The 27,806-nt window shown below is 42.4% G+C and overlaps 3 protein-coding genes across 4 annotated transcripts in view; 2 read left to right on the top strand and 1 right to left on the bottom strand.

Annotated features, from left to right (window-relative positions):
* LOC106605029 (kelch-like protein 32) overlaps positions 1 to 8,732 on the bottom strand; it is a 43,550-nt gene extending 34,818 nt beyond the window's left edge. Inside the window, exon 1 of the mRNA XM_014200255.2 lies at positions 8,532 to 8,732. The gene's annotated coding sequence lies outside the window, so the exon portion shown is untranslated. The remainder of the gene's footprint in view (positions 1 to 8,531) is intronic.
* Positions 8,733 to 20,514: 11,782 nt separating this feature from the next.
* On the top strand, positions 20,515 to 24,638 carry LOC106605039 (calcium homeostasis modulator protein 6). Of its 2 annotated transcripts, XM_045718309.1 has the most exons (3): positions 20,515 to 20,642; positions 20,972 to 21,208; positions 22,360 to 24,638. In XM_045718309.1, the coding sequence occupies exon 3, from the start codon at positions 22,390 to 22,392 to the stop codon at positions 22,792 to 22,794; it is 405 nt and encodes a 134-aa protein (XP_045574265.1). In that variant the 5' UTR covers positions 20,515 to 20,642; positions 20,972 to 21,208; positions 22,360 to 22,389; the 3' UTR covers positions 22,795 to 24,638. The 2 variants fall into 2 exon arrangements, with proteins under 2 accessions (XP_045574265.1, XP_014055751.2); XM_014200276.2 differs by having other exon boundaries at positions 20,558 to 21,208.
* A 235-nt stretch (positions 24,639 to 24,873) lies between these two features.
* LOC106605040 (calcium homeostasis modulator protein 5) lies at positions 24,874 to 27,573 on the top strand. Its single transcript, XM_014200277.2, has 2 exons — positions 24,874 to 25,728; positions 25,969 to 27,573. The coding sequence occupies exons 1-2, from the start codon at positions 25,159 to 25,161 to the stop codon at positions 26,356 to 26,358; spliced, it is 960 nt and encodes a 319-aa protein (XP_014055752.1). The 5' UTR covers positions 24,874 to 25,158; the 3' UTR covers positions 26,359 to 27,573.
* The last annotated feature ends 233 nt before the right edge of the window (positions 27,574 to 27,806 follow it).

Raw genomic sequence — 27,806 nt, 5'->3', positions numbered from 1 at the left:
ATGGCTTTAGAAGCTTCTGATAAGCTAATTGACATCATTGGAGTTAATTGAAAGTATACCTGTGGATGTATTTCAAGGCCTACCTTCAAACTCAGTGCCTCTTTGCTTGACATCATGGGAAAACCAAAAGAAAATCAGCCAAGACCTCATAAAAAAATTGTAGACCTCCACAAGTCTGGTTCATCCTTGGGAGCAATTTCCAAACGCCTGAAGGTACCACGTTCATCTGTACAAACAATAGTACGCAAGTAGAGATCGACCGATTATGATTTTTCAACGCCACTACCGATTATTGGAGGACCGAAAAAAGGCGATACCGATTATTGCCAGCCTAATCTCGGGAGTTGATAGGCTTGAAGTCATAAACAGCGCAATGCTTGAAGCACAGTGAAGAGCTGCTGGCAAATGCAGGAAAGTGCTGTTTGAATGAATGCTTACGAGCCAGCTGCTGCCTACCACCGCTCAGTCAGACTGCTCTATCAAATATCAAATCATAGACTCAATATGGACTTAATGACTTAATATGGTCAAATCCGGAAACTATTATTTCGAAAACAAAATGTTTATTCTTTCAGTGAAATACGGAACCGTTACGTATTTTATCTAACGGGTGGCATCCCTAAGTCTAAATATTGCTGTTGCATTACACAACCTTCATTGTTATGTCATAATTATGTACAATTCTGGCAAATTAATTACGGTCTTTGTTAGGAAGAAATGGTCTTCACACAGTTCGCAATGAGCTAGGCAGCCCAAACTGCTGCATATACCCTGACTCTGCTTGCACAGAATGCAAGAGAAGTGACACAATTTCCCTAGTTAAAAGAAATGCATGCTAGCAGGCAATATTAACTAAATATGCAGGTTTAAAAATATATACTTGTGTATTGATTTTAAGAAAGGCATTGATGTTTATGGTTAGGTACACATTGGTGCCACGACAGTGCTTTTTTTCGCGAATGTGCTTGTTAAATCATCACCCGTTGGCAAAGTAGGCTGTGATTCGATGATAAATGAACAGGCACCGCATCGATTATATGCAACGCATGACAAGCTAGATAAACTAGTAATATCATCAAACATGTGTAGTTAACTAGTGATTATGTTAAAATTGATTGTTTTTATAAGATAAGTTTAATGCTAGCCAGCAACTTACCTTGGCTCCTTGCTGCACTCGCGTAACAGGTAGTCAGCCTGCCACGCAGTCTCCTCGTGGAGTAAATGTAATCGGCCATAATCGGTGTCCAAAAATGCCGATTGTTATGAAAACGTGGAAATCGGCCCTAATCAAATCGGCCATTCCGATTAATCGGTCGACCTCTATACACAAGTATAAACACCATGGGACCACGCAGCCGTCATACCACTCAGGAAGGAGACGCATTCTGTCTCCTAGAGATGAACGTACTTTGGTGCGAAAACTGCAAATCAATCCCAGAACAACAGCAAAGGACCTTGTGAAGATGCTGGAGGAAACAGGTACAAAAGTATCTATATCCACAGTAAAACGAGTCCTATATCGACATAACCTGAAAAGCCGCTCAGCAAGGAAGAAGCCACTGGTCCAAAACCGCCATAAAAAAGCCAGACTACAGTTTGCAACTGCGCATGGGGACAAAGATCATACTTTTTGGAGAAATGTCCTCTGGTCTGATGAAACAAAAATATAACTGTTTGGCTATAATGACCATCGTTATGTTTGGAGGAAAAAGGGGGAGGCTTGCAAGCCGAAGAACACCATCCCAACCATGAAGCATGGGGATTGGCAGCATCATGCTGCAGGAGGGACTGGTGCACTTCACAAAATAGATGGCATCATGAGGATGACAAATGATGTGGATATATTGAAGCAACATCTCAAGACATCAGTCAGAAAGTTAAAGCTTGGTCGCAAATGGGTCTTCCAAATGGACAGTGACCCCAAGCATACTTCCAAAGTTGTGGAAAAATGGCTTAAGGACAAGTCAAGTTATTGGAGTGGCCATCAAAGCCCTGACCTCAATCCTATAGAAAATTTGTGGGCAGAACTGAAAAAGTGTGTGTGAGCAAGGAGGCCTACAAACCTGACTCAATGACACCAGCTCTGTCAGGAGGAATGGACCAAAATTCACCCAACTTATTGTGGAAGCTTGTGGAAGGCTACCCAAAATGTTTGACTCAAGTTAAACAATTTAAAGGCAATGCTCCCAAATACTAATTGAGTGTATGTAAACTTCTGACCCACTGGGAATGTGATGAACGCAATAAAAGCTTAAATAAATCATGCTCTCTACTATTATTCTGACATTTCACATTCTTAAAATAAAGTGGTGATCCTAACTGACCTAAGACAGGGCATTTTTACTAGGATTCAATGTCAGGAATAGTGAAAAACTGAGTTTAAATGTATTTGGCTAAGGTGTATGTAAACTTCCGACTTCAACTGTACATCAACACCTCCCCCGTAGACATTCCTGTCTTTTTTATAGATGTTATATCCTTGTATTCCTACTGCTGTATCATCGATGGTGCTGTAAAAGTGAGTCAGAAATGTCTAACACTGAATATTAATATTATCTAAGATTAGCTGTGCTACGAATTTCATGAGCTTTGTTTGAGGCTACATACATCATCAGTGCGCGCAACAGAACAGTGTACTGTCTACACTCAGTTTGATGTTTTTATGAAATAGTTTTCTTTTAAATCATAGCTAAAGTTTTATTGCTACGGATTCCGTGACGCGGTTAGCCTTTAAGGCTGGTACTGCAAGTTTGTGTTCCGGATTCCTGTTAAGTAGCATTTAGCTGATAGCCATCAGGAAAACGAAGCAGGCTAACGCTAGCAGTGCTAGCCCACTGGTGTTTTTATCCACGGCTGGGTGTGAGATGATTTCCACACAATCACAAGATGAAGATAAGGCGTAACTGAAAACTGGGACAGGGATTTGTTTGCACTAAATGCACCACCATCAAGCAGCTTAGGGAAGAGATCCTCCGACTGCTCGCTAGGCTGCGAGAGAAGGATTGCCTGCTTTCTAAGTACACAACCTTGCTGTAGCCCAGGCAAACCGAATCTCACTTATAAATGTCTCCTATAGCAAAGCTGTCGATGAGTCGGGCGGAGTTGATCTGCCCCAATCCAACGGACAAATGTTAAGCTCAACTCCGCAGCCCATGGGAGACTAGACACTCGCAAGGTGTAGGAGATAGGGAAGGCAGTCTGACCACCCTTCATCTATCTGAGAAGATCAAATCCAGCTATCAAACATCTTTGGCCCACTTGAGACGGACCTACCAGCCCCGGGAGTCAGCACGGATCTTGGGAGTATACCACCAGCCGGTGGCCACCACAGTTCAGCAGGTCGCTGACTCAAGACAGAAGGGGCTTGGGCCATCTTCCACCTTCCTGGGGTTTCCAACGCCATCGGAATTTTGTGATTACGATCTTGTCTCATCGCTGCAACTCCCCAACGGGCTCGGGACAGGCGAAGATCGAGTGATGCATCCTCAGCAACATGACCCGCCAAACCGTGCTTCTTAACACCTGCTCGCTTATCCCAGAAGCCAGCTGCACCAATGTGTCGGAGGAAATACCGTTCAACAGACGACCGAAGTCAGCCTGCAGGTGTCCGGCCTGCCACAAGGAGTCGCTAGAGCACGATGTGCCAAGTAAAGCCCCCCCGGCCAAACCCTCGCTTAACCCGGGCGACGCTGGGCAAATTGTGCGCCGACCTATGGGACTCACGGTCACGGCCGGTAATGACACAGCCTGGGATCGAACCCCAGGCTATACTAACACCGATACAGTGTCTTAGACTGCTGCGCCACTCGGGAGGCCCATTCACGTAGGTTTTAATGACTTTCGCTTTAGGCGATCTGAGGAACTGAGGGTGGACTACATATATATATTTTATAACACCACACTAGCACAGGGCCATCTCCAGTGCTATCGGAGGGGTTCAGAACATTTCAGCCGACTCGTTGCTCTAAACGAGTACCTGAAGAAACTTTACAATGACAGGAATGTCTCCTTTTGTGACAACTTTGATTTGCTGTGGGAGCAATCAGCAGTTTTTAAAAAAGAGATGGGATTCATCCTAATCGCAGGGGTTCCAGGATTATTTCCAGTAACATCACAAACTGTTTTAGAGACTGACTGATAGGGTCTGGTAGTGCTCCAGTCCTCCCTGTCAGAATAAGCAACAGAGGACTTGGAAAGCATATCAACTCCTGTAGAAATGGCACTGTGGTTATTGTGAGTAACCTCATTTATGTTCCTCTAACGCCACTTTCTAGTGAGTTTATACAAATTGTCATATCCTACCATTCTGATCGATTGGAGACTGACAGAAAATGTGGCTGTAATTTTCATAATTTGGTTGTTATTCCATTGGTTACCTGCCCCAGAGTCCGAGTGGCCTACACTTATTGAATATGGAGCTTTTAAAATGTTAGAGCAATCACTTGTAAAACCTTTCTCGTGAATGACCTCATTACTGAGCGCAAAATTGATAGCCATGTTCTTGTGAGAAACATGCAGTCTTCAGACTGCAGTATCTCTCTTATTGAAGCCTCCCCGCCAGACTACAGCTTTTTATACTATCAGAAAAGGGAAAAGGGTGGGGGGACAGCCTCTATTTTTACTAATGCTCTCAGCTGTAAGGACATTTCATTTGGTGACTTTGAGTCTTTTGAGTATCATGCTATACTGTTTAAATGTCAGCCACCAGTGCTGGCTATAACCCTGTATAGGCCAGCAGAGTATTGCCCCACTTTCTTTACTGATTTCTCTGAACTAATGTCCTTGAGAACTATGATAAAATCGTTGTGTTTGGCGATTTTAATATTCACGTTGACAAAGAGACTGACTCCAAGGCCAATGAATTTATTAATCTTTTGAACTCTATGAACTTTATCCAACAAGTTATTGGGCCCACCGATAACCGCAGACATACTCTGGACCTGGTTATTACCAAAGGGCTTTCTATTGACATATCCTCTACAGTTGAAGTTGCTTTATCTGATCACCACTGTGCATTTCTCTTTTCTTTGTATTTTCACCCCTTTTTTTCTCCCCAATTTCGTGGTATCCAATCGGTAGTAGTTACAGTCTTGTCTCATCGCTGCAACTCCGTACGGACTCGGGAGAGGCGAAGGTCGAGAGACATGCGTCCTCCGAAACACAACCCAACCCGCACTGCTTCTTGACACAATGTCCATCCAACCCGAAAGCCAGCCGCACCAATGTGTCGGAGGAAACACCGTACACTGTACACCAGCTAGCACTGCGATGCAGTGCCTTAGACCACTGCGCCACTCGGGATGCCTACTGTGCATTTTTTACTACCTTGTTGCCCATAGCCCAGGGTAATACTGAACGCATTATTAAGAAATGCTATCTTACCTCTGAAGTTGCTACAGATTTGGATTGAGTGTATGAACAATACATCATCACCTATTCTGCCTTCCTCTTGTGATAATTTAGTTGATAACTTTAATAGCAAATTAAGGGCAACCATTGATGCCATAGCTCCAGTAATGTTGAAAAAGGCCACATCGAAATGTAGAACCCCTTGGCTGAGTGAGGAAACAAATCAATTAAAGAGAAATTGCAAAAAGGCAGAGCGGAAGTGGAGAATGTCAAAGTTGCAAGTCCACTATGATATTCTGAGAGAGCAACTTGGCATATCTAACAAAGCAATTGGAAATGCCAGATGGGCTCAGTTTTCTAACTTGATCACTAATAATCAGAATAATTTGAGAGTGCACTTCTCGACCATAACTCCTACCCCTACAAACCTATGTGAACTTTCCTCCACATATAATGTGATAAGTTTGCAGCATAGTTCAGAGATAAGATAACAAACGTTAGGCTGGGAATCCAGACCTGATGAGAAGTTTGATGATATGTGCCCTAGCCTACCACGCAAAGGCACTATGGAGTTATTTTCCCTGGTTGACACAGACATGCCCAGGAAAGTGATATCACAGCTTATTAAGCCTTCTACTTGCCTTCTTGATCCTATCTCCACCACCTTCTTCAAAACAGTTTTTAATTGCATATCTGAAGAGGTACAAGCTATTGTTAATCCCTCCCTGTTCACAGGCACTTTCCCCACTGCACTAAAAACTGCTATGGTGAAACCCCTTCTGAAGAAAAAGTAATCTAGAATCTTCAGCTCCAACCTCCATCTCCAACCTTCCATTCTTCAAAATTCTGAAGAAATTGGTTTTCAAACAGCTAAATTATTTAAGTGCCAACTGTATTTAAAAATCCTATCTGGTTTTCATGCCCACCACAGCACAGACATCCTTAGTTAAAGTGGTAACTTATCCTAGAGCCAACACAAATGCCAAACAGCTCTCTGTCATTGGATTTAGGTGCTGTGTTCAACACTGTTAACCATGATGTCCTTCTGGACAGAATGCAGAGGTGGGTTGGCCTCTCTGGTCCAGTTTTAAATTGGTTTAGGACCTATTTAACAGGTCGAGAGTTTGTCACCCTTGGTGAACATAACTCTGAGCAAATAGATATCACGTGGCGTTCCACAAGGTTCAATTTTGGATCCGGTACTGTTCAGTTTATATGTTACACCTTGGCAGCATGGCACTGATTTTCACTGCTACCCAGACTATACACAACTTTACATTTCTGTGTCACCAGAGCCATTTCTATCTCAGGCTGATACAGAGAGACTCATCCATGATTTTATTACAAGCAGGCTTGACTACTTTAATGCTCTCCTGTCTGGTCTACCCAAGAAAGCCATTGGTGAACTGCAAAACATACAGAATGCTGCACACATTACACCAGTTTCAAAGTCTCTGCACTGGCTGCACTAGCTTATATAAAACTGAGCTCATCATTATAATAGACTGTATTTCTAATAATTTTATTTCTCATAATAACAAATTCTATTTCAAATTTTATTGCAAATAATGTTCACCAGATGCCTTATCTGGTCGAGTTCAGCTGCAGCAGGGTGCTCTATTCTTCGTGACACTTCTGCATAGATGTCTTGCTGGACCGTTGGTCTCTTCTGACTAAGGTGTTTTCCTGTTAGCATGGATGGGTAGTGAGGTAAGGGGGTGCTGTCCACTCTGGAAGGGGCCCGATGTTGTAGGGTGGAGCTGGCCTCTCTGGAAGGAGCCTGGTGGTTTAGGGTCGAGCTAGCCTCTATGGAAGGGGCCCGATGGTGCAGAGTGGTGTTGGCCGCTCTGGATGGGGCCGATGGTGTAGGATGGAGCTGGCCTCTGTGGATGTGGCCCGGTAGTGTAGAGTGGTGCTGATCTCTCTGGGTGGCTGATGGTCATGATCTTGGTGGATGTATGGCAGAGTTCCTCTTATTTTAGTTTTTGCTTTGTCCCAGAACAGTTTCATTCAGTTTCCTAGTAAAGACCTTGACACCAGTTTTTTTCAAGTGTACTAGGTCATACATCAGCTGGGGGTGAATATCAGTGGTGGTTCTTTAGGTAAACATTGTCCAAGAGAGCACAGCCTCTAAAGAGCTCAGCTTTGTTGCTCTGAATAATGTGGAAGGGCACATCTCCATGTGGCAACAGGGTGGACATACTGATTTTGGCTGCTACATGCTGCATTGCAGGAGCTACATGTCCTCTCACTGCCATCAAAATCATTGTTAAATCATGTTAAATGCAAGAGTCATGGATTTACATAGGCCTACAATACTATTTGGTCTGTAATGTGAAATCACATGTTAGATGATTTGTTGTGTGTGATCGATTACATTAAGGTAGGATACGCTATACATTTGTGATCATTTAATGATTATTTGAGTGCCTCAATTTTGGCCCACCTACATTTTTGCTGGCCCTGCCATCAATATTTCTGACTACACCACTGGTTCACCGAGTGACCTTCAGATGCATGGCCATAGGCACCAAGAGAACGAGAGAGAGAGAGAGATGGGATACTACGTTACACATCTGTCCTGTCAAATTCCTGCCTTTTATGTTGCTCCAGTGAAAATGACACTTCTAGTTTTTCAAACTTTGGACAAGTAGCCTAGGCTAGATATGTTAACCTACTTTACTGTACCATATTTTATTGTCAAACATAGTGTCCATACATAACTCGCGAATTGAACGATGTTTGATGGTTAACATGATATGGCTATGTTTACACATGGATAACGTAGTCTACAATTTACATCGCATGAGAAGCACGCGCGGTAGATTAGACAGAAGCAGTCTGGTGGTGGTGAGTATATAAATCAGTGCGCTCGAGCCTGTTTCAGCCGAGGAGTCCGCAGGCCTTGGTCATTCACTATCACTTTTAAATTAAATCTCAGAGCTGTCAAAGGTTTCCTAGCAACAAGGCAGCGGATCTTTCAGCCGAGAAAAAAAAACAATACGGGGTATTTGGGATAAACCCCTGTCTCACCAAAGTGTCCTGACCGCATAAACCTAGTCTCCGACTTAACCCCCAAAAATATTGCCCGGTATAAATATGCCCTTCTCGCATTTAATAACCATCCAAACCATGTATGCAGTAATATTCTCCCGATGTTGCACACCAAACGAGCTACCCACCTCATATGACTATGACTGTTCTCTGGCCCTGTCCTCTCAGCGGTCCCGTTTTGTTGACAATCTGTTTTCTACCATTTGATATCCGTTTCATTTGTGGTGAGCAGTTGAAACGAGTAATGAATACCAAGTTAGTCTGCGGTTTTACAGTCAGTTGTATTGGACAGTTGAGATGGTTACATTGTGTTAGCTAAATTGTCACATTCAAACCCCGCCTCTTGATATGGTCACATGCGGTCACATGGTCATGTGGTATACAGCGCCATCAAGTGATGGAATTGTTGTATGAGTACGTCTAGTAGGTTATGGGGCCTCTCGGTTATATTTTATTATATGTAGGCTAGTGCTAGTCTATGGGCCCAATCGAGAAATGGGTGGTATGATCCCAGTTTGTGCTCTTGATTTGATTCGATTTTTTATTTGATTTAAAATACATGAAAATGTTCAACTAGGCAGATACAGTTATCAACATTGCCGATGATTATATAGACAAAAAAAGTAAATACTTCAAATCAAATGTTATTTATCACATGCGGTGAATTCAACAGGTGTAGACCTTACCGAGAAATGCCTACTTACAAGCCCTTAACTCTATTTCTTAAACTGCATTGTTGGTTAAGAAAATATTTACTAAATAAACTAAAGTAAAAAAAATCTAACATTTCTTAGCAACCAGGCTAAGAAATGGGGCCTATCGAAATTGGTAAGTCTTTGAGTACAATACAACATTCACTGCAGTGAGTATTTGAATAGTAAGGCCTATGCTAATTACCAGTTTATTTTGTCTCCAAAATAATGTCAACCCATAAAATACTTATTTAGCCTAGAACTATGTGTTGGGAGAATGAGCTGACCGCCTGGCCTAGAGCTGGCCACCTGGCCAAACTGAGCAATCGGGGGGGAAGGGCCTTGGTCAGGGAAGTGACCAAGAACCTGATGGTCACTCTGACAGAGCTCCAAAGTTCCTCTGTGGAGATGGGAGAAACTTCCAGAAGGACAACCATCTCTTCAGCACTCCCCCAATCAGGCCTTTATGGTAGGCCTTTATGGTAGAGTGGCCAGACGGAAGCCACTCCTCAGTAAAAGGCACATGACAGCCCGCTTGGAGTTGCCAAAAGGCACCTAAAGGACTCTCAGACCATGAGAAACAAGATTCTCTGGTCTGATGAAACCAATATTGAACTCTTTGGCCTGAATGCCAAGCGTCACGTCCGGAGAAAACCTGGCACCACTCATCACTTGGCCAATACCATTCCTACGGTGAAGCATGGTGGTAGCAGCATCATGCTGTGGGGATGTTTTTCAACAGCAGGGCCAGAGAGACTAGTCAGGATCGAGGGAAAGATGAACAGAGCAAAGTACAGAAAGATCATTGATGAAAACCTGCTCCAGAGCACTCAGGACCTCAAACTGGGGCGAAGGTTCACCTTCCAACAGGACAACGACCCTAAGCACACAGCCAAGACAATGCAGGATTGACTTGAACCCGATCGAACATCTCTAGAGAGACCTGAAAATAGCTGTGCAGCGACGCTCCCCATCCAACCTGACAGAGCTTGAGAGGATCTGCAGAGAAGAATGGGAGAAACTTACCAAATACAGGTGTGCTAGGCTTGTAGCATCGTGCCCAAGAAGACTCGAGGCTGAAATCGCTGCCAAAGGTGCTTCAACAAAGTACTAAGTAAACTGAAAACAATACATTTGCAAAAATGTCTAAAACCTGTTTTTGCTTCGTCATTATGGGGTATTGTGTGTAGATTGATGAGGGAAAAAATTACAATTTAATCAATTTTAAAATAAGGCTGTAACGTAACAAAATGTGGAAAAAGTCAAGGGGTCTGAGTACTTTTAGAATGCACCGTAGCTAGGCTAGCTAGTTAGATTATTCATAGGTAAAAATAATGTTTTTCCCTGCAGTGGATCCTTGACTGCGTATGGACAGACCCCAGCCAATTTAAGTTAGTCTTTTGTATCATTTAGCTAGCTAGTTCCTGAACGTTAACCCTTTATTCTTCATCTTGTGTGGAATTGTTTTACTGACTCTCTGTCTCTGCATTATCCACAGGGTAACTGTCAACTTGTGAGTCTGTAAATGGACACAGTATAATGGCACAAGGCGAGACCCAAATGCAGACACAGGATGAAGATGGTAGAGCTCAGATATTTATTATAACAAAGGGAGTAGGTAGAGGCAGGTCGGGGACAGGCGAGAGTTCATAAACCAGGTCAGAGTCCAAAGGGTACCAGACAATAGGCAGTCTCGAGGTCAGGCCAGACAGGGGTCAAAAAACAGATCCGAGTCCAACAACCGTACAAGGGGAAAGGCAGGCTGGTAGTCAGAACAGGCAGAGTGGTCAGGCAGGCGGGTTCAGAGTCAGGACAGGCAAGGGTCGAAACCAGGAGGACTAGAAACAAACAGAGCCTGGGGAAAAATAGGAGCAAGGAAAAATGATGGTTGACTTGGAAAACAAGATGAACTGGCATAGAGAGACAGGAAACACAAGGATATATACACAGGGGATAATAAGCAACACCTGGAGGGGGTGGAGACAATCACAAGGACAGGTGAACCAGATCAGAGTGTGACACACAGGAGGTTAAGGAATTGAAAAATGTTATGTTTGGAGGGATGAGGCAAAAGGAAGTCTGACTGCACAACCGACTGGCAAGCATACTGCAAATTGAGAAATCATGTGACTAAACTGAATAAAAATAAGAAACTACACTACTGTATGAAACAAAGATAAATTACATAAAGAATGATAGTAAAAAGCTTTGGAGCATCTTCAATGAAATGTTGGGAAAAAAGGAAAACTCAGCTCCATCATTCATTGAATCAGATGGCTCATTCATCACAAAACCGACTGATATTAACTACTTTAATTATTTTTTAATTGGGAAGATAAGCAAACTTAGGCATGACATGCCAACAACAAATGCTGACACTAAACATCCAAGTATATCTGACCAAATTATGAAAGACAAGAATTGTAATTTTGAATTCTGTAAAGTGGGTGTGGAAGAGGTGAAAAAATGATTGTTGTCTATCAGCAATGACAAGCCACCGGGGTCTGACAACTTGGATGGAAAATTACAGACGATAATAGCGGACGATATTGCCACATCTTCAATTTAAGCCTACTAGAAAGTGTGTGCCCTCAGGCCTGGAGGGAAGCAAAAGTAATTCCGCTACCTAAGAATTGTAAAGCCCCCTTTACTGGCTCAAATAGCCGACCAATCATTGTGTTACCAACCCTTAGTAAACTTTTGGAAAAAATTGTGTTTGACCAGATACAGTGCTATTTTACAGTAAAGTAATTGACAACTGACTTTCAGCACGCTTATAGGAGAGGACATTCAACAAGCACAGCACTTACACAAATGACTGATGATTGGCTGAGAGAAATTGATAATAAAAAGATTGTGGGGGCTGTTTTGTGGGACTTCAGTGTGGCTTTTGACATTATTGATCATAGTCTGCTGCTGGAAAAACGTATGTGTAATGGCTTTACACCCTGTGCTATACACCCCAACTCACTGGTCACCATAGCAACACCCACCCGTAGCACGCTCCAGCAGGTATATTTCACTGGTCATCCCCAAAGCCAACACCTACTTTGGCCTCCTTTCCTTCCAGTTCTCTGCTGCCAATGACTGGAACAAATTGCAAAAATCACTAAAGTTGGAGACTTATATCTCCCTCTCTAACTTTAAGCATCAGCTGTCAGAGCAGCTTACCGATTGCTGCAGCTGTACACAGCCCATCTGTAAATTGCCCATCCAACCAACTTCCTACCTCATCCCATATTTGTTTTAGTTTTTCTGCTCTTTTGCACACCAGTATTTCTACTTGCACATCCTCATCTGCACATCTATCACTCCAGTGTTAATTGCTAAATTGTAATTACTTCGCCACTATGGCCTATTTATTGCCTTACCTCCTTCCTTCATTTGCACACACTCTATACAGATTTTTCTATTGTGTTATTGACTGTACGTTTGTTTATCCCATGTGTAACTCTGTGTTGTTGTTTTTGTCGCACTGCCTTACTTTATCTTGGCCGGGTCACAGTTGTAAATGAGAACTTGTTCTCAAATTGCATACCTGGTTAAATAAAGGTGAAATAAATAAAACTTATATAAAAAAATATTGTGGATAAAAAATTACCTGTCTAACAGAACACAGATGGTGTTCTTTAATAGAAGCCTCTCCAACATAATCCAGGTAGAATTACGAATTCCCCAGGGCAGCTGTCTAGGCCCTTTACTTGTTTAAGACTTTTACTAAAGACATGCCACTGGGTTTGAGTAAAGCCAGTGTGTCTATGTATGCGGATGACTTGACACTATACACGTCAGCTACTACAGTGACGGAAATGACTGCAACACTTAACAAAGAGCTGCAGTTAGTTTAAGAATGGGGGCAAGGAATAAGTTAGTATTTCAAAAACGAAACTATTTGAAAAACTAAAAGCTGTCTAGGCCCCTTACTTACTCAAATCATTCAATAAACCCTCAACCTCAACTAAATCTTGTAATAAATGATGTGGAAATTGAGGAAGTTGAAGTGACTAAACTGCGTGGAGTAACACTGGATTGTAAACTGTCATTGTCACGCCCTGACCTGAGAGAGCCGTTTTTCTCTGTTTAGTTAGGTCAGGGTGTGATATGGGGTGGGCAATCTATGTATTTTGTTTCTATGTTTTGGCCAGGTATGGTTTCCAATCAGAGGCAGCTGTCTATCGTTGTCTCTGATTGGGAACCATACTTAGGCAGCCCTTTTTCCCTCCTTGAGTTGTGGGATTTTGTTTTGTGTAGCTGCCTTTGAGCAGCCCCAGAACGTCACGTTTCTTTCTGTTTTCACCTGTTTCTTGTTTTGTTCGGGTTCACAAATAAAGTATGTGGAATTACCGGCACACTGCGCCTTGGCTGATCTGTGACAAGGAGTTCGAAGAAAGCGATCGTGACAGTCATGGTCAAAACATACTGACACAACAGTAGCTAAGATGGGGAGAAGTGTGTCCATAATAATGCGCTGCTCAACCTTCTTAACAGCACTATCAGCAAGGAAGGTCCTACAGGCTCTAGTTTTGTCGCACCTGGACTACTGTTCAGTCGTGAGGTCAGGTGCCACAAATAGGGATTTAGGAAAATCGCAATTGTCTCAGAACAGGGCAGCACGGCTGGCCCTTGGATGTACACAGAGAGCAAACATTAATAATATGCATGTACATCTCTTCTGGCTCAGTGGAGGAGAGATTGACTTCATCACACTTGTATTTGTGAAAGGTATTGACATGTTGAAATCACCGAGCTGTCTGTTTAAATGACTAGCACAGAGCACAGACACCCATGCATGCCCCACAAGATATGCCACCAGAGGTCTCTTCACTGTCCAGAACAGACTATAGGAGGCGCACAGTACTACATAGAGCCATGACTACATGGAACTCTATTCCACATCGAGTAACTGATACAAGCAGTAGAATCAGATAAAAAAGAGATAAAAATACACCTTATGGAACAGCAGGGACTGTGAAGCAACACAAACATAGGCACAGACATGCGTACACACACATGATAACATATGCACTATACATACACGTACACGTGGATTTTGTGTTATAGATACGTGGTAGTGGAGTAGGGGCCTGAGGGCACACACTTAGTGTGTTGTGAAATCTGTTATGAATGTGTTGTAATGTTTTTAAAATTGTATAACTTCCTTCATTTTGCCAGAACCCAGGAAGTGTAACTGCTGCTTTGGCAGCAGCTAATGGGGATCCATAAGAAAAACAAAATACAAATACCAAATCGGATTTCTGTGTGTTCAGACAGCAGTAATTTGCTGACATGGCTATGCTTGTTGTCATAGTAATGACGGATGTGAGCAGTGGCGTAGACCGATTGGTGGTGGTGCTTGTGCTTCCTATCGCTCAGAAGTTATGGAGCAAGCTAAGGTGACAACAATACCTGCCATGGACATTTCCCAGCTGCTTTAAATGTTAAAAATCATAGTATAAGTACACTTTTAAAGCCTCAAAGGATTAGATGATCCAACTTTTAAAACAAGTAATTTTTGGCTAGCCACAGCAGTCAACTAGCTAGCTAGGTAGCTGTTTAGCTTTCTACCACATTCACTAATTTGTTTGTAAACAATTAACAAGCTTGTTAGCTACCATGTGTTCTTGTCAAAACTGTCAACAGAGTAGCTAGCAAGCAACAAGATTTTCCAAATAACAGTCTAAAATCAACTTCAGAGCAAATAAATTCGATTTGAATTTTCAGACAAGTCGCATGGCCATGAATCAGTCTGACTTGAATATCTGATTCCATGTGCTTTTTGGCTGTTCACACTGCAGGAAAAAGAACAGATTTAAATCAGATATGCAAAAAAATCGGACTTTGGTCACTTCAAACTGCCAATGTAAACTAGGCTTAAGAGTAGTACAGTACATGGCCATTAAGGCCAGATTGTTCTTCAAGATGTCTAAATGTTCATAGATGATCAGCAGGGTAAAATAATAATCACAATGGTTATAGAGGGCGCACACTTCAGGAGTAAATGTCAGTTGGCTTTTCATAGCCGAGCATTCAAAGGTCGCGACAGCAGGTGCGAACGAGAGAGAGAGAGAACGAGAGAGAGAGAGAGAGAGAGAGAATGAGTTAGAGAGAGATTGAGCTAAAGAGAAAACAACTGGCTGGGTTTTTAAACCAAGGGAAAGGGATGTGAGAGAGAAAGAGAGGAGAATTAGAGGGAGCCTACATGAGATCACACAGGACCCAAGATAAGACAGGAGCAGAGGCATCATGCCTATAGGGGGCACATGACCACGTGCCCCCTCAGATTTGTCCTATTTAAATATATAACAATAGGAGCTGACAGGGAAAACCGCTGGTTAGCTTGAACGAACAAGACGAACTGGTGACAAACAGACAGAGAACACAGGTATAAATACACGGGATAGTTGGAAAGAAGGGCGACACCAGGAGGGGGGTGGAGACAAGCACAAGGACAGGTGAAACAGATCAGGGCGTGAGACATACAGCTGAAGTCGGAAGTTTACATACACCTTGGCCAAATACATTTAAACTCAGTTTTGTTGCAATTCCTGACATTTAATAATAGTACAAATTCCCTGTCTTAGGTCAGTTAGGATCACCACTTTATTTTAAGAATGTGAAATGTCAGAATAATAGTAGAGAGCATGATTTATTTGAGCTTTTATTTCTTTCATCACATTCCCAGTGGGTCAGAAGTTTACATACACTCAATTAGTATTTGGTAGCATTGCCTTTAAATTGTTTAACTTGGGTCAAACATTTTGGGTAGCCTTCCACAAGCTTCCCACAAGAAGTTGGGTGAATTTTGGCCCATTCCTCCTGACAGAGCTGGTGTACCTGAGTCAGGTTTGTAGGCCTCCTTGCTCGCACACAATTTTTCAGTTCTGCCCACAAATGTTCTATAGGATTGAGGTCAGGGCTTTGTGATGGCCACTCCAATACCTTGACTTTGTTGTCCTTAAGCCATTTTGCCACAACTTTGGAAGTATGCTTGGGGTCATTGTCCATTTGGAAGACCCATTTGCGACCAAGCTTTAACTTCCTGACTGATGTCTTGAGATGTTGCTTCAATATATCCACATAATTTAACTCCCTCATGATGCCATCTATTTTGTGAAGTGCACCAGTCCCTCCTGCAGCAAAGCACCCCCACAACAGGATGCTGCCACCCCCGTGCTTCACGGTTGGGATGGTGTTCTTCGGCTTGCAAACATCCCCCTTTTTCCTCCAAACATAACGATGGTCATTATGGCCAAATAGTTATATTTTTGTTTCATCAGACCAGAGGACATTTCTCCAAAAAGTATGGTCTTTGTTCCCATGTGCAATTGCAAACCGTAGTCTGGCTTTTTTATGGCGGTTTTGGAGCAGTGGCTTCTTCCTTGCTGAGCGGCCTTTCAGGTTATGTCGATCTATGGATATAGATACTTTTGTACCTGTTTCCTCCAGCATCTTCACAAGGTCCTTTGCCAAGGAAGAACCAGACTTGTGGAGGTCTACAATTTTTTTCTTAGGTCTTGGCTGAATTCTTTTGATTTTCCCATGATGTCAAGCAAAAGGCACTGAGTTTGAAGGTAGGCCTTGAAATACATCCACAGTTACACCTCCAATTGATGCAAATGATGTCAGTTAGCCTATCAGAAACTTCGAAAGCCATGACATCATTTTCTGGAATTTTCAAAGCTGTTTAAAGGCACAGTCAACTTAGTGTATGTAAACTTCTGACCCACTGGAATTGTGAATTATAAGTGAAATAATCTGTCTGTAAACAATTGTTGGAAAAATTACGTGTGTCATGCACAAAGTAGTTGTCCTTACCGACTTGCCAAAACTATAGTTTGTTAACAAGAAATTTGTGGAGTGGTTGAAAAATGAGTTTTAATGACTCCAACCTAAGTGTATGTAAACTTCCGACTTCTACTGTACATACAGTACCAGTCAAACGTTTGGACACACTGACTCATTCAAGGGTTTTTCTTTATTTTTACTAATAGCGAAGACATCAAAACTATGAAATAGCACACATGAAATCATGTAGTAACCAAAAAAGTGTTAAACAAATCAAAATATATTTGAGATTTTTCGAGGTACGCACCCTTTGTCTTGATGACAGCTTTGCACACTCTTTGCATTCTCTCAACCAGCTTTATGAGGTAGTCACCTGGAATGGATTTCAATTAACAGATGTGCCTTGTTGAAAGTTAATTTTTGGAATTTCTTTCCTTCTTAATGCATTTGAGCCAATCAGTTGTGTTGTGATAAGGTATGGGGTGCTATGCAGAAGATAGCCCTAAGATAGCCTAGCTCAAATAAGCAAAAAGAACGACAGTTCATCATTACTTTAAGACATGAAGGTCAGTCAATCCGGAAAATTTCAAGAACTTGAAAGTTTCTTCAAGTGCAGTCGCAAAAACCATCAAGCGCAATGATGAAAATGGCACTCACGAGGACGGCCTCAGGAAAGGAAGACCCAGAGTTACCTCTGCTGCAGAGGATAAGTTCGCTAGAGTTACCAGTCTCAGAAATTGCAGCACAAATAAATGCTTCACAGAGTTCAAGAAACAGACACATCTCAACATCAACTGTTCAGAGGAGACTGGGGGAGTAAGTCCTTCATGGTCGAATTGCTGCAAAGAAACCACTACTAAAAGACACCAATAATAAGAAGAGACTTGCTTGGGCCTAAAGCACAAAGAATGGCCATTAGACCAGTGGAAATCTGTCCTTTGGTCTGCTGAGTCCAAATTTGAGATTTTTGGTTCCAACCGCCATGTCTTTGTGAGATGCAGACTAGGTGAACGGATGATCACTGCATGTGTGCTTCCCACCGTGAAGCATGGAGGAGGAGGTGCGATGGTGTGGGGGTGCTTTGCTAGTGACACTGTCAGTGATTTATTTAGAATTCAAGGCACATTTAGCCAGCAATGCTACCATAGCATTCCGCAGCGATACGCCATCCCATCTGGTTTGTGCTTAGTAGGATTATCATTTGTTTTTCAACAGGACAATGACCCAAAACACACCTCCAGGCTGTGTAAGGGCTATTTGACCAAGAAGGAGAGTGATGGAGTGCTGCATCAGATGACCTGGCCTCCACAATCACCCGACCTCAACCCAATTGAGATGGTTTGGGATGAGTTGAACTGCAGAATGAAGGAAACGCAGCCAACAAGTGCTCAGAATATGTGGGAACTCCTTCAAGACTGTTGGAAAAGCATCCCATGTGAAGCTGGTTGAGAGAATGCCAAGAGTGTGAAAAGCTGTAATCAAGGCAAAGGGTGGCTGCTTTCAAGAATTTAACACTTTTTTTGGTTACTACATGATTCCATATGTGTTATTTCATAGTTTTGATGTCTTCACTATTATTCTACAGTGTAGAAAATAGTACAAAGAAAGAAAAACCCTGGAATGAGTAGGTGTGTCCAAACTTTGGACCGGTACTGTATATACTGTATATATACACTGCCTTTGGAAAGTATTCAGACCCCTTCACTTTTTCCACATTTTGTTACGTTACAGCTTTATTCTACAATGTATTAAATAAATGTTGTTTCTCATCAATCTACACACAATACCCCATAATGATAAAGTGAAAACAGGTTTTTAGAAATCTTTGCAAATGTATAAAAAAATATAAAACTGAAATACCTTATTTACGTAAGTATTTAGACCCTTTGCTATGAGACTCAAAGCTGAGCTCAGGTGCATCCTGTTCCATTGATCACACTTGAGATGTTTCTACAACTTGATTGGAGTCCACCTGTGGTAAATTCTGTTGATTGGACATGATTTGGAATGGCACACACCTGTCTATATAAGGTCCCACAGTTGACAGTGCATGTCAGAGCAAGGTCGAAGGAATTGTCCATAGAGCGCCGAGACAGGATTGTGTTGCGGCACAGATCTGGGGAAGGGTACCAAAAAATGTCTGCAGCATTCAAGGTCCCCAAGAACACAGTGGCCAAACTGGGTCGGGGTAGAAGGGTCTTGGTCAGGGAGGAGACCAAGAACCCGATGGTCACTCTGACAGAGCTCTTGAGTTCCTCTGTGGAGATGGGAACCTTCCAGAAGGACAACCATCTCTGCAGCACTCCACCAATCCGGCCTTTATGGTAGAGTGACCAGACGGAAGCCACATGACAGCCCGCTTGGAGTATACCAAAAGGCACCTAAAGACTCTCAGACCATGAGAAACAAGATTCTCTGGTCTTCTGAAACCAAGATTGAACTCTTTGGCCTGAATGCCAAGCGTCACGTCTGGAGGAAACCTGGCACCATCCCTACGGTGAAGCATGATGGTGGCAGCATCATGCTGTGGGTATGTTTTTCAGTGGCAGGGACTGGGAGACTAGTCAGGATCGAGGCAAAGATGAACAGAGCAAAGTACAGAGAGATCCTTGATGAAAACCTGCTCCAGAGCACTCAGGACCTCAGATTAGGGCGAATGTTCACATTCCAACAGGACAACGTCCCTAAGCACACAGCTAAGACAACAAAGGAGTGGCCCAGCAGAGCCCGGACTTGAACCGGATCGAAACCGGAAATAGTTGTGCAGCAACGCTCCCCATACTATCTTACAAAGCTTGAGAGGATCTGCAGAGAATAATGGGAGAAACTTCCCAAATGCACGTGTACCAAGCTCATACCCAAGAATGATCGCTGCCAATTTGGGCTTCAACAAAGTACTGAGTAAAGGGTTTGAATACTTATGTAATACTTATTAAATATTATTTTTCCGTTTTTTAAAATATATTTCTAGAAACCTGTTTTTGCTTTGTCATTATGGGGTATTGTGTGTAGATTGATGAGGGGGAAAAAACAGTTTAATCAATCTTAGAATAAGGCTGTAACTTAACAAAATGTGGAAAAAGTCAAGGAGTCTGAGTACTCTCCGAAGGCACTGTAAATATTGTTTTACTACTAGCCACCTAGCAATTTTATAAAGTTGGCTTTCGCTAACCCAGATAGGTTCTTAATCTACCAAACTCCTAACTAGCTACCAAGAATACATTTCAGGACATCAATCAAGTTAGAGTAGCTAGCTTGTCTAACTATCTTAGCTGGCATGCCTGCTGGCAAGGTTGGTAGACTTTTTCAAAGCAACCAATTACTAAATGTACTGAATACGACTCACATTCCTTTCCATCTTTTACCCAGATTTTAGCAGAGATGCAGAGAAGCATATTTAAAAAAAAAAAATTTTTTACCACCAGTCAGGAGGATACAGACAGGTCAAGAGCTGTGCCTAAGATATGCAGAAAAATAAACATATATTTTTTAATTAATTTCTCCAATTTATAGATGGGGGCAAGCACCCAACCAGACCACCCCCCTTCAGATTTTTGGGGCGCATGACAACCTGCGGGGCTGGTCTGGGAATTAATAGAATACCCTCATTGTATCGTCCATAAATAAACTGTAGCCTAGTGAAGTGACTTCATGTTTACAACACCATGAGTTGGAGGCGCGCCGGAGAGGGCAGGGGAACTGAAAGTATAGCTGTCACGTCAATTTATATGCTCCCATGACTTGCTATCAGCAGAAGTGCCTGTAAGTCCTGTGCGTCTGGAATGATGGATAAGTTCAAAACGGTTCTTAAAATTGTTGAGAAACAGCAGACTAGTCTCGGGTTTGGTTTAGTTGCGTTGTTAACTGCAGGCGGGGAACATATATTTTCGTCAGTGGTGTTCAGATGTCCTTGCAGCGGCTGGAACTTTTCCTACGGCATGGTGTTTCTCTTAGTGCCTGCTCTGGCATTGTTGGTGTTAGGTTACATCATGAGCAATAAAACATGGAAATTGTTAACAGGATTGTGTTTACGTAAATCCAAATTTTGTCATTTTAAAAATGTTTGCGCCTGTGGGGTGGTCTTCTTTCAGATCACCACGACAGCACTAGTTGCACCTGTCAGTTGGATTGCAGTCGCTTTGCTCAATGGCAATTACTTTGAATGCGCCGTGACTGGCGTCAATGTAACGGTTTTCACAAACCACCTTTGCGATGGAAAGAGTCCGCAGTGCCAGGATGAACTTTCTAAATTCCCGTGCGGGAGAGCCACCCACGTGCCCCAATCTGACAGCAATGATGTGCTGGCAACCATCCGCGCTGAGTCGCAGGTGAGATAATATTCACACTAATAGAACCAAGTTATGGTTTGAATTACATATTTTTTATCATATCTTCTTTGCCCCATTTTACAAGCTTCAATATGTTTTAGTGGGCTATCCTTGTTTTTGTCGACGGCCTGTTGGAGTGTAGGTGATTAGACTGACAGATTTCAGCTAACAGTAATTGACACCACTGGATGTGTTCTGACAGCGAAGGGAGTTGTAATATATTTTAAACTGAGCCTCTGACATTATGAAGTACACATTTTTGCTTTGAACGCATTTGTCAAACTAAAACATATTCAAAGATGACAAAAAATGTAATGTGATACAATTTTGTATCACTTATTTTCAATTTAAATCCGTATAATAAAATGATAGCAATACCAATGCTAAACATACAGTCTAAACATACAGTCTCTCATTTGGAAATGCCAACATTAAAATGCCCCAAAGCAGAAGTACCTCAAAGCATAGGCTACTTCCATTATTATAAAATAGCAGTTATTTTTCAGTCTGACTCAGTTCCTGTATGACTTGTTCTCATTAATGTACAAAACTTCCCAGTGTTTCCCCTATATTAATTTAGCAGTGACAGGCAGCCGCTGGGGGGATGGTAAAAACGTTTTCAGTGTAAATTTTAAAGGCTAAAACCAGATATAAAGTATGTAGAAAAGATAAGGCAGCCCCCATTGATTTTGATAGAATGTTGGAGTCACTCAGATATCATAAGAACATGGCACAATCTCCATTACAAAATGTGTAGAATTGCAGGAAATAAGCTTTAAAACAGCAAAATTGTTTCTCTGTGGCCAAGAGGAGGTCCTCTAAAATGTATGTTTGGAGATCGCACCATTGGCCACACCCACTCCCCCTTATGCTAACTTTGCCACCGCTGCTGAAAAAAATCTTAAGGGAAACACACAAGAGGTGATGGAGGAATTGCTGACCAACACACACCTCTGAAATGAATCTACCGTTCCATATACAGTATGCTTCCCTAATACATTCTCCTGCTACCTGCTATTTTTATAGATATGGTTTGAGTTTGAGCAGTACAGTATACTGTATTATAACTGTGACATTAACTCAGGCATTCCAGGTAAGGGGTTAAGCAGAATAGTTGAATATTGTGTTGAATGTATTGGTTTTGATTTCAGATCCTGGGTTGGCTACTGATTGCCTCCATCATGGTCTTCAACCTCCTACTGACCTGTGTTGCCCGATGTAACTCCCCAGTCAGCTACCTGCAGCTGAAGTTCTGGAGGGTCTATGCCCAGCGGGAGAGTGACCTGCTGGAAAACTACACGGCAGATCACGCCGAAAAGCTTGCAGAGAGGAACCTGAAGAGCTTCTTCCAGAAGACGCCTCCAGAGCCTGTCACAACCCCACCTAACCAGGCCTGGGAGAAGATCTCGTCCCTCTACAGGTTCAGCACCAAAGACCACTACTACAGCATCCTGCACAAGTACGTGGAGTGCCATGACCCAGCACAGGCCAGGAACCACAGAATGTCATCTGTCAGGTCAGACGGTCCAGACACTGCTAATCCAGCCGTGCTCGCCTTTGTGGATGAGGGCAAGATGATGCTGTGAATGGGCATGCATATGATCATAGGAACAGCATCACTATCATGACCCTATCTGTAACCATCCTTATTATTTTTATCATCAAAGTCATGATTCATTATAGAGGATTGTTGTCAGCATTCTAATCTTCGTCATCATCATCATTATCGCTGTGCATCAGGGGATTTTTCAGTAGAAAGACCAATCACATCTGATTAACCACTCTCAGGTCTTCACTTGAATAACAATACTTCCCAATTTTATATTGTTACTTGAAAGTTCACTCACTGTATCACGAGTGCTGCTTGCAGCTTTTTATTTGAAATTCTATGTTCAGAAGGGATTTTTTTTAAATAGTTGGTCATACTTTCTTTCTCTTCTACTTTTCTTTTCACTTTAGCATTTTTATGCTCAGAGGCCAGGGACTTGACCTACATACAGGTGTTCTGTGGTATTAAACAGGAAACGCATGGTCTGGTTCTATGAAATGGGGCGGCAGATAGCCTAGTGGTTAGAGTGTTGGGCCAGTAACTGAAAGGTTGCTAGATCGAATCCCCGAGCTGACAAGGTAAAAATCTGCCGTTTTGCCCCTGAACAAGGCAGTTAACCCACTGTTCCTAGGCCGTCATTGTAAATACGAATTTGTTCTAGTTAACTGACTTGCCTAGTTAAATAAAACAATAAGGAGCATATTTACTTCCTATTAGCTAGTGCACTGCAAAATACTTTCAAGTAAAAGCCTGTTACCAGTGTACATGTAGCATCTTTATGACGGTAACCCACAGTTGGACCTTACAAGCTTGGTCTCCAAAGTATTTCTGCGTTATTGTTATTTATATTATTGCACTGTAGACCGACCATTGCCACAAGAGAACTGCGATGAACATCAGCTCTGAATTGAATGTAAACTTAGTGTAATTGTTAGATTTGTATCTCTGTGTAAAGCTTAGGTAGTACTAGTCAGAGATTGGCAGTATTTCTGTTACATGTATTTGACATACAGATTTCAGTTACTTTTAATATATATATTTTGAATTGAAACTGTAACAACTTACTTCAGAGAATGGTATTTTGTATTTTCTGACACCAATGCAAACGAATTTGAGGTAACAGGGGGCCCCAAAGATCTGAAGACTAACATATACATTGATAAATTGGTCATTAGGGTATTTTTTTAATTTTGTAATAAGATACATTTTGATTTAGTACATTTGGTACCTGATCTGGCTAGTACAGCCCTGTTAAAAGCTTCTCTGTGGGAGAAATCAATGCACTCAGAGCCTTTTAGGGTGAGGAGATTATAGCTTCAGCCCGTGGGAATTGTAGAGCATAGAAACTCATCACAGCCTTCTATAGGAAGTGGGAGAGGAAACTCTTCTATTTACCAACCACTGACTCAGAACACGTGTTTCATCTGCTCATTTCTCCTTTTTCTGAAACAATGCATAGGTCTTATGCAAGTCTAATGTAATGTCTAGCTAGCTATATGATTGTCTATAAAACAGTGCTCTGTGTTATATTTTTGGGTATGCATGATATGCATCTGCGGGAGGCTCCATAGCTCAGTATTAACATTCTTGTTGATTTCCATTTAATTTTGCAACTGCTAATGAATGCAGTGCAGCCTTAGTGCCGAAATACCACATTGCTTCGTGTGTGTGTGTTTATGTGTGTGCGCGTTTTGTGCATGTAAGAGAAAGGGAAAAAGAAAGAGAGGGCGAGAGAGAGAGCAAAGGGTGATTTCATATAGTGTATAATGTTGTATCTGGCTCAAGCTGTATGTGAATTTAATACAGATAATAAATCATGTTGCTGAAATCACTGTGCTGAACTGCTCAAATAACTATCAAAATAAATCTGGTTAAAGTGAAGTTAATGTTGTTTTTTTTTGACAGACTGCATGACCCCGTGGCTGCTTGTCATATGACATCACTCTGAGAGGACAACTGCAGCTGCATGGTCTGAAGTACAAAAACAGATCTGCAGGATGTCAGCCAGTTCAGTCACTGCTATTTTATTACCTACGCATAGGAAAGGAGGGGGAGTGAGAGAGAAGGAAATTTAGAAGGAAGAAATAAGAATCAGGGTGGGGTTTGAGAGTTGGAGAATGCAGACAATCTCATTGGATTAAGTGGGTGGACAAGGTTGGGCAACAGATGAAAAGAGGGAGGAGTTGGTGAGGACGAAGAGTGAAAGAGAAAGAACAGGAAAGAGGGAAAGGGAGGGGCAGAAATAGGCTCAGAAGAACTTCAGTGTGTTTGTCTTCGGCTCAAACAGCACAGGGAGTGGAGTGAGTGTTGGAGACGCAACCGTTTGCGTCTAAACTATTTCACCGCTGTATTTTTCCTCTTCTAATGCTCCGTTCTTGCATTATTTTGTTTTTTGCGGAGCATGCGGGACAAACCCCTTGTCGACACCATGGATAACTTCCAGACCGTCCTGCGCTTTTTCATGAACCAGAAGGCCACCATTGGCTACAGCTTCATGGCCATCCTGACCATCGGGGGAGAGCGGATCTTCTCCATGGTCTCCTTCCAGTGCCCCTGCAACCACGACCAGAACTTTGCATACGGCCTGACCTTCCTGCTGGGCCCAGGCCTGGTGCTGCTGGTGCTGGGTCTTTTCTTCAGCAGCAGGCTGTGGCGCCTCTACACTGGCTGTTGCCTCAACCCCATTAAGCTATGCCCCAGGGGCAACTGTTTCAGCTGCCTCAAAGTGTTTGTCAAAATCTTCTCCGGCGCCTGTGTGGCCCCTATCATGTGGCTGTGTGTGGCACTGTTGAACGGGACCTTCTACGAGTGTGCCGTCAGCGGGCTGGATGATAATCTGGTGGTGGATCTGTTCTGTAAAAACAAGACCTTGATGTGCCGGGAGGAGTTGGCCCGCGTGCCCTGCAGCAAGTCCAAGCTGCCCAGTGACGAGAACATGGAACTGTTGCTCATGTTCCGGGCTCAGTCACAGGTGAGTGCAAGCAGCAGTCAGACCCTGTTTGTGACTTTTGTATGGTGGAATGTCATATTTTTCACTGTCAATGGGTTATTGATACAGCTGCAAAGGCTGGTACGAGTCAGACCAAAATGAAATCCAATTGACAGTAAAGCAACAGTATTGAATATGTTTATTATTAACAATTATTATTGTTGGCATTGTTTATTCATTTTATGTGAGCGTAAGTTTTGGTTCATGTCTGTACATCCCCAGATACTGGGCTGGTGTATTATCATCATTTCAGCCGTTCTAGGGCTCCTCGGGACCTGTTACACAAACTGCCGCTCAAAGGTCAGCTACCTGCAGCTCACCTTCTGGAAGCGCTACGTAGAAAAGGAGAAGGAGCAGTTTGACACATTCGCTATGGAGTACGCATCCAAGCTGGCCGAGAGGAACCTAAAGAGCTTCTTTGAGAACCGTGACCCGGAAATATTCCCATTCCCCAACCACAAGGCTTGGGAGGAGATCTCAGCCCTCTACACCTTCTCCAAGAGTGAGCAGTACTACAGCACCCTGCAGAGGTATGTGGAGCGTGATGACCGAGACTACAGCCCTGAGAAAAGACCAGTCATGGACCTGGAGCATGGCATAGAGATGAGCTGAGAGAGGGGCGGATAATGGCAGAGTATGAATTACAGTATATCCTATTTGTTTTACCTTTATAAATGACATGCAGTAAATACAATAGATTTCACTCGCAGACTGAGAAGAAGCGTTGTTGCCTGCATTTCCCCCAAAGCACTGACATCTACACAGAGCACCATTCAGAAAGTTATTATCAGTGACACAGGAGTGATTACCAAAGAATGCAGCCATTGCAGAAGTGGTAAAACAGTAGGGCTTCTTGTCTGCTGGAATCCACAGTTTGTGAATGGTCATGAACACTAGCTGATGCAATGTCCCTGTCATAACAAACACTTTGATTTGACAAAGTCTCCTCTACCTCTCTTTGACATGCCTTTGAAGCATTTAATTCACTTTACTGGTAGATAATGGTAGGAGAGCTATTGTAATTGTATAGTTTCAATAGGGAATTTTGTGTTTAATATTGCACCACAATATGAATGCTACATGAATGACAGAGTTGTAACATGCAATTTGCTTGAAATGTTTAGACAACTCAATGTTTACATTGTTATGACAACTTGAGCACCACCTTAAAGTGTCTTTCTATGGCAGTACAAGCGAAGCAGCTCACTTTATATTTTATGTTAATTTGGGGATAACTAGTTTTGTCCAATCAACAATTTTAGGTTTGCCATTACTACCATCCTGTTCAATTATTAATGTCAATAGTAGTCAATAACTCACACATTGAGAGGTAATAAATCATGTATGACATATGGGATATTCTCACTGGATTCTACAAAAACATTTGTGGAACCTGTTAATTTTTTTTCTTCTCCTTTCTAACATCTGTAAAATCCCTACCATGTAATGTGTAAGCACTTGTCACGACTTCCACCGAAGGTGGCTCCTCTACCTGTTCGGGTGGTGCTTGGCGGTCGTCGTCGCCGGTCTACTAGCTGCCACTGATCCTTTTTTCTTTTTCGTTTAGTCTTGTCTGTTTTGGTTGTGCACCTGTTCCTTGTTTGGGTTGATTAGTGTGGGTATTTATTTTCTCTCTACCCGCTTTGTGTCGTGCGGGTTTATTTTCGTTTCCCTATTTTATGTTGGGTGACGTTATTTTGTTCATCATTTTTCATTCAGGTTATGTCCTTTGGATTTCGTTCTTTTGGTCATTTTTGGACTGTGTATTTTTGGTCCGGTGCATGTATGTTTTTGATGGACTTTATTAAACTCTTGTTATTGTAATTATCTTCTCTCCTGCGCCTGACTCCTACACCCATCTCTCATAGAGAGACATTACAGCACTAAATGAACCTGTACATAGAACATTATTTGGACATGTTGCATTATGCCTGATAAAAACATTTTAGGGTGGTGAGTTTGTGTGTAAAAAACTGTCCACATTCCACCATGTTTGACTAAGAGGGGAGAATGCAGCCATATCGGTGAAGTTATAGTACCTTCAGAAACTATTCACACAC

This window comes from Salmo salar, chromosome ssa05 (assembly GCF_905237065.1).
Source record: "Salmo salar chromosome ssa05, Ssal_v3.1, whole genome shotgun sequence".
NCBI classification, from domain to species: Eukaryota; Metazoa; Chordata; class Actinopteri; order Salmoniformes; family Salmonidae; genus Salmo; species Salmo salar.
The sequence above is the reverse complement of the archived record's forward strand: the minus strand, read 5'-3'. Positions and strand labels throughout refer to the sequence as shown.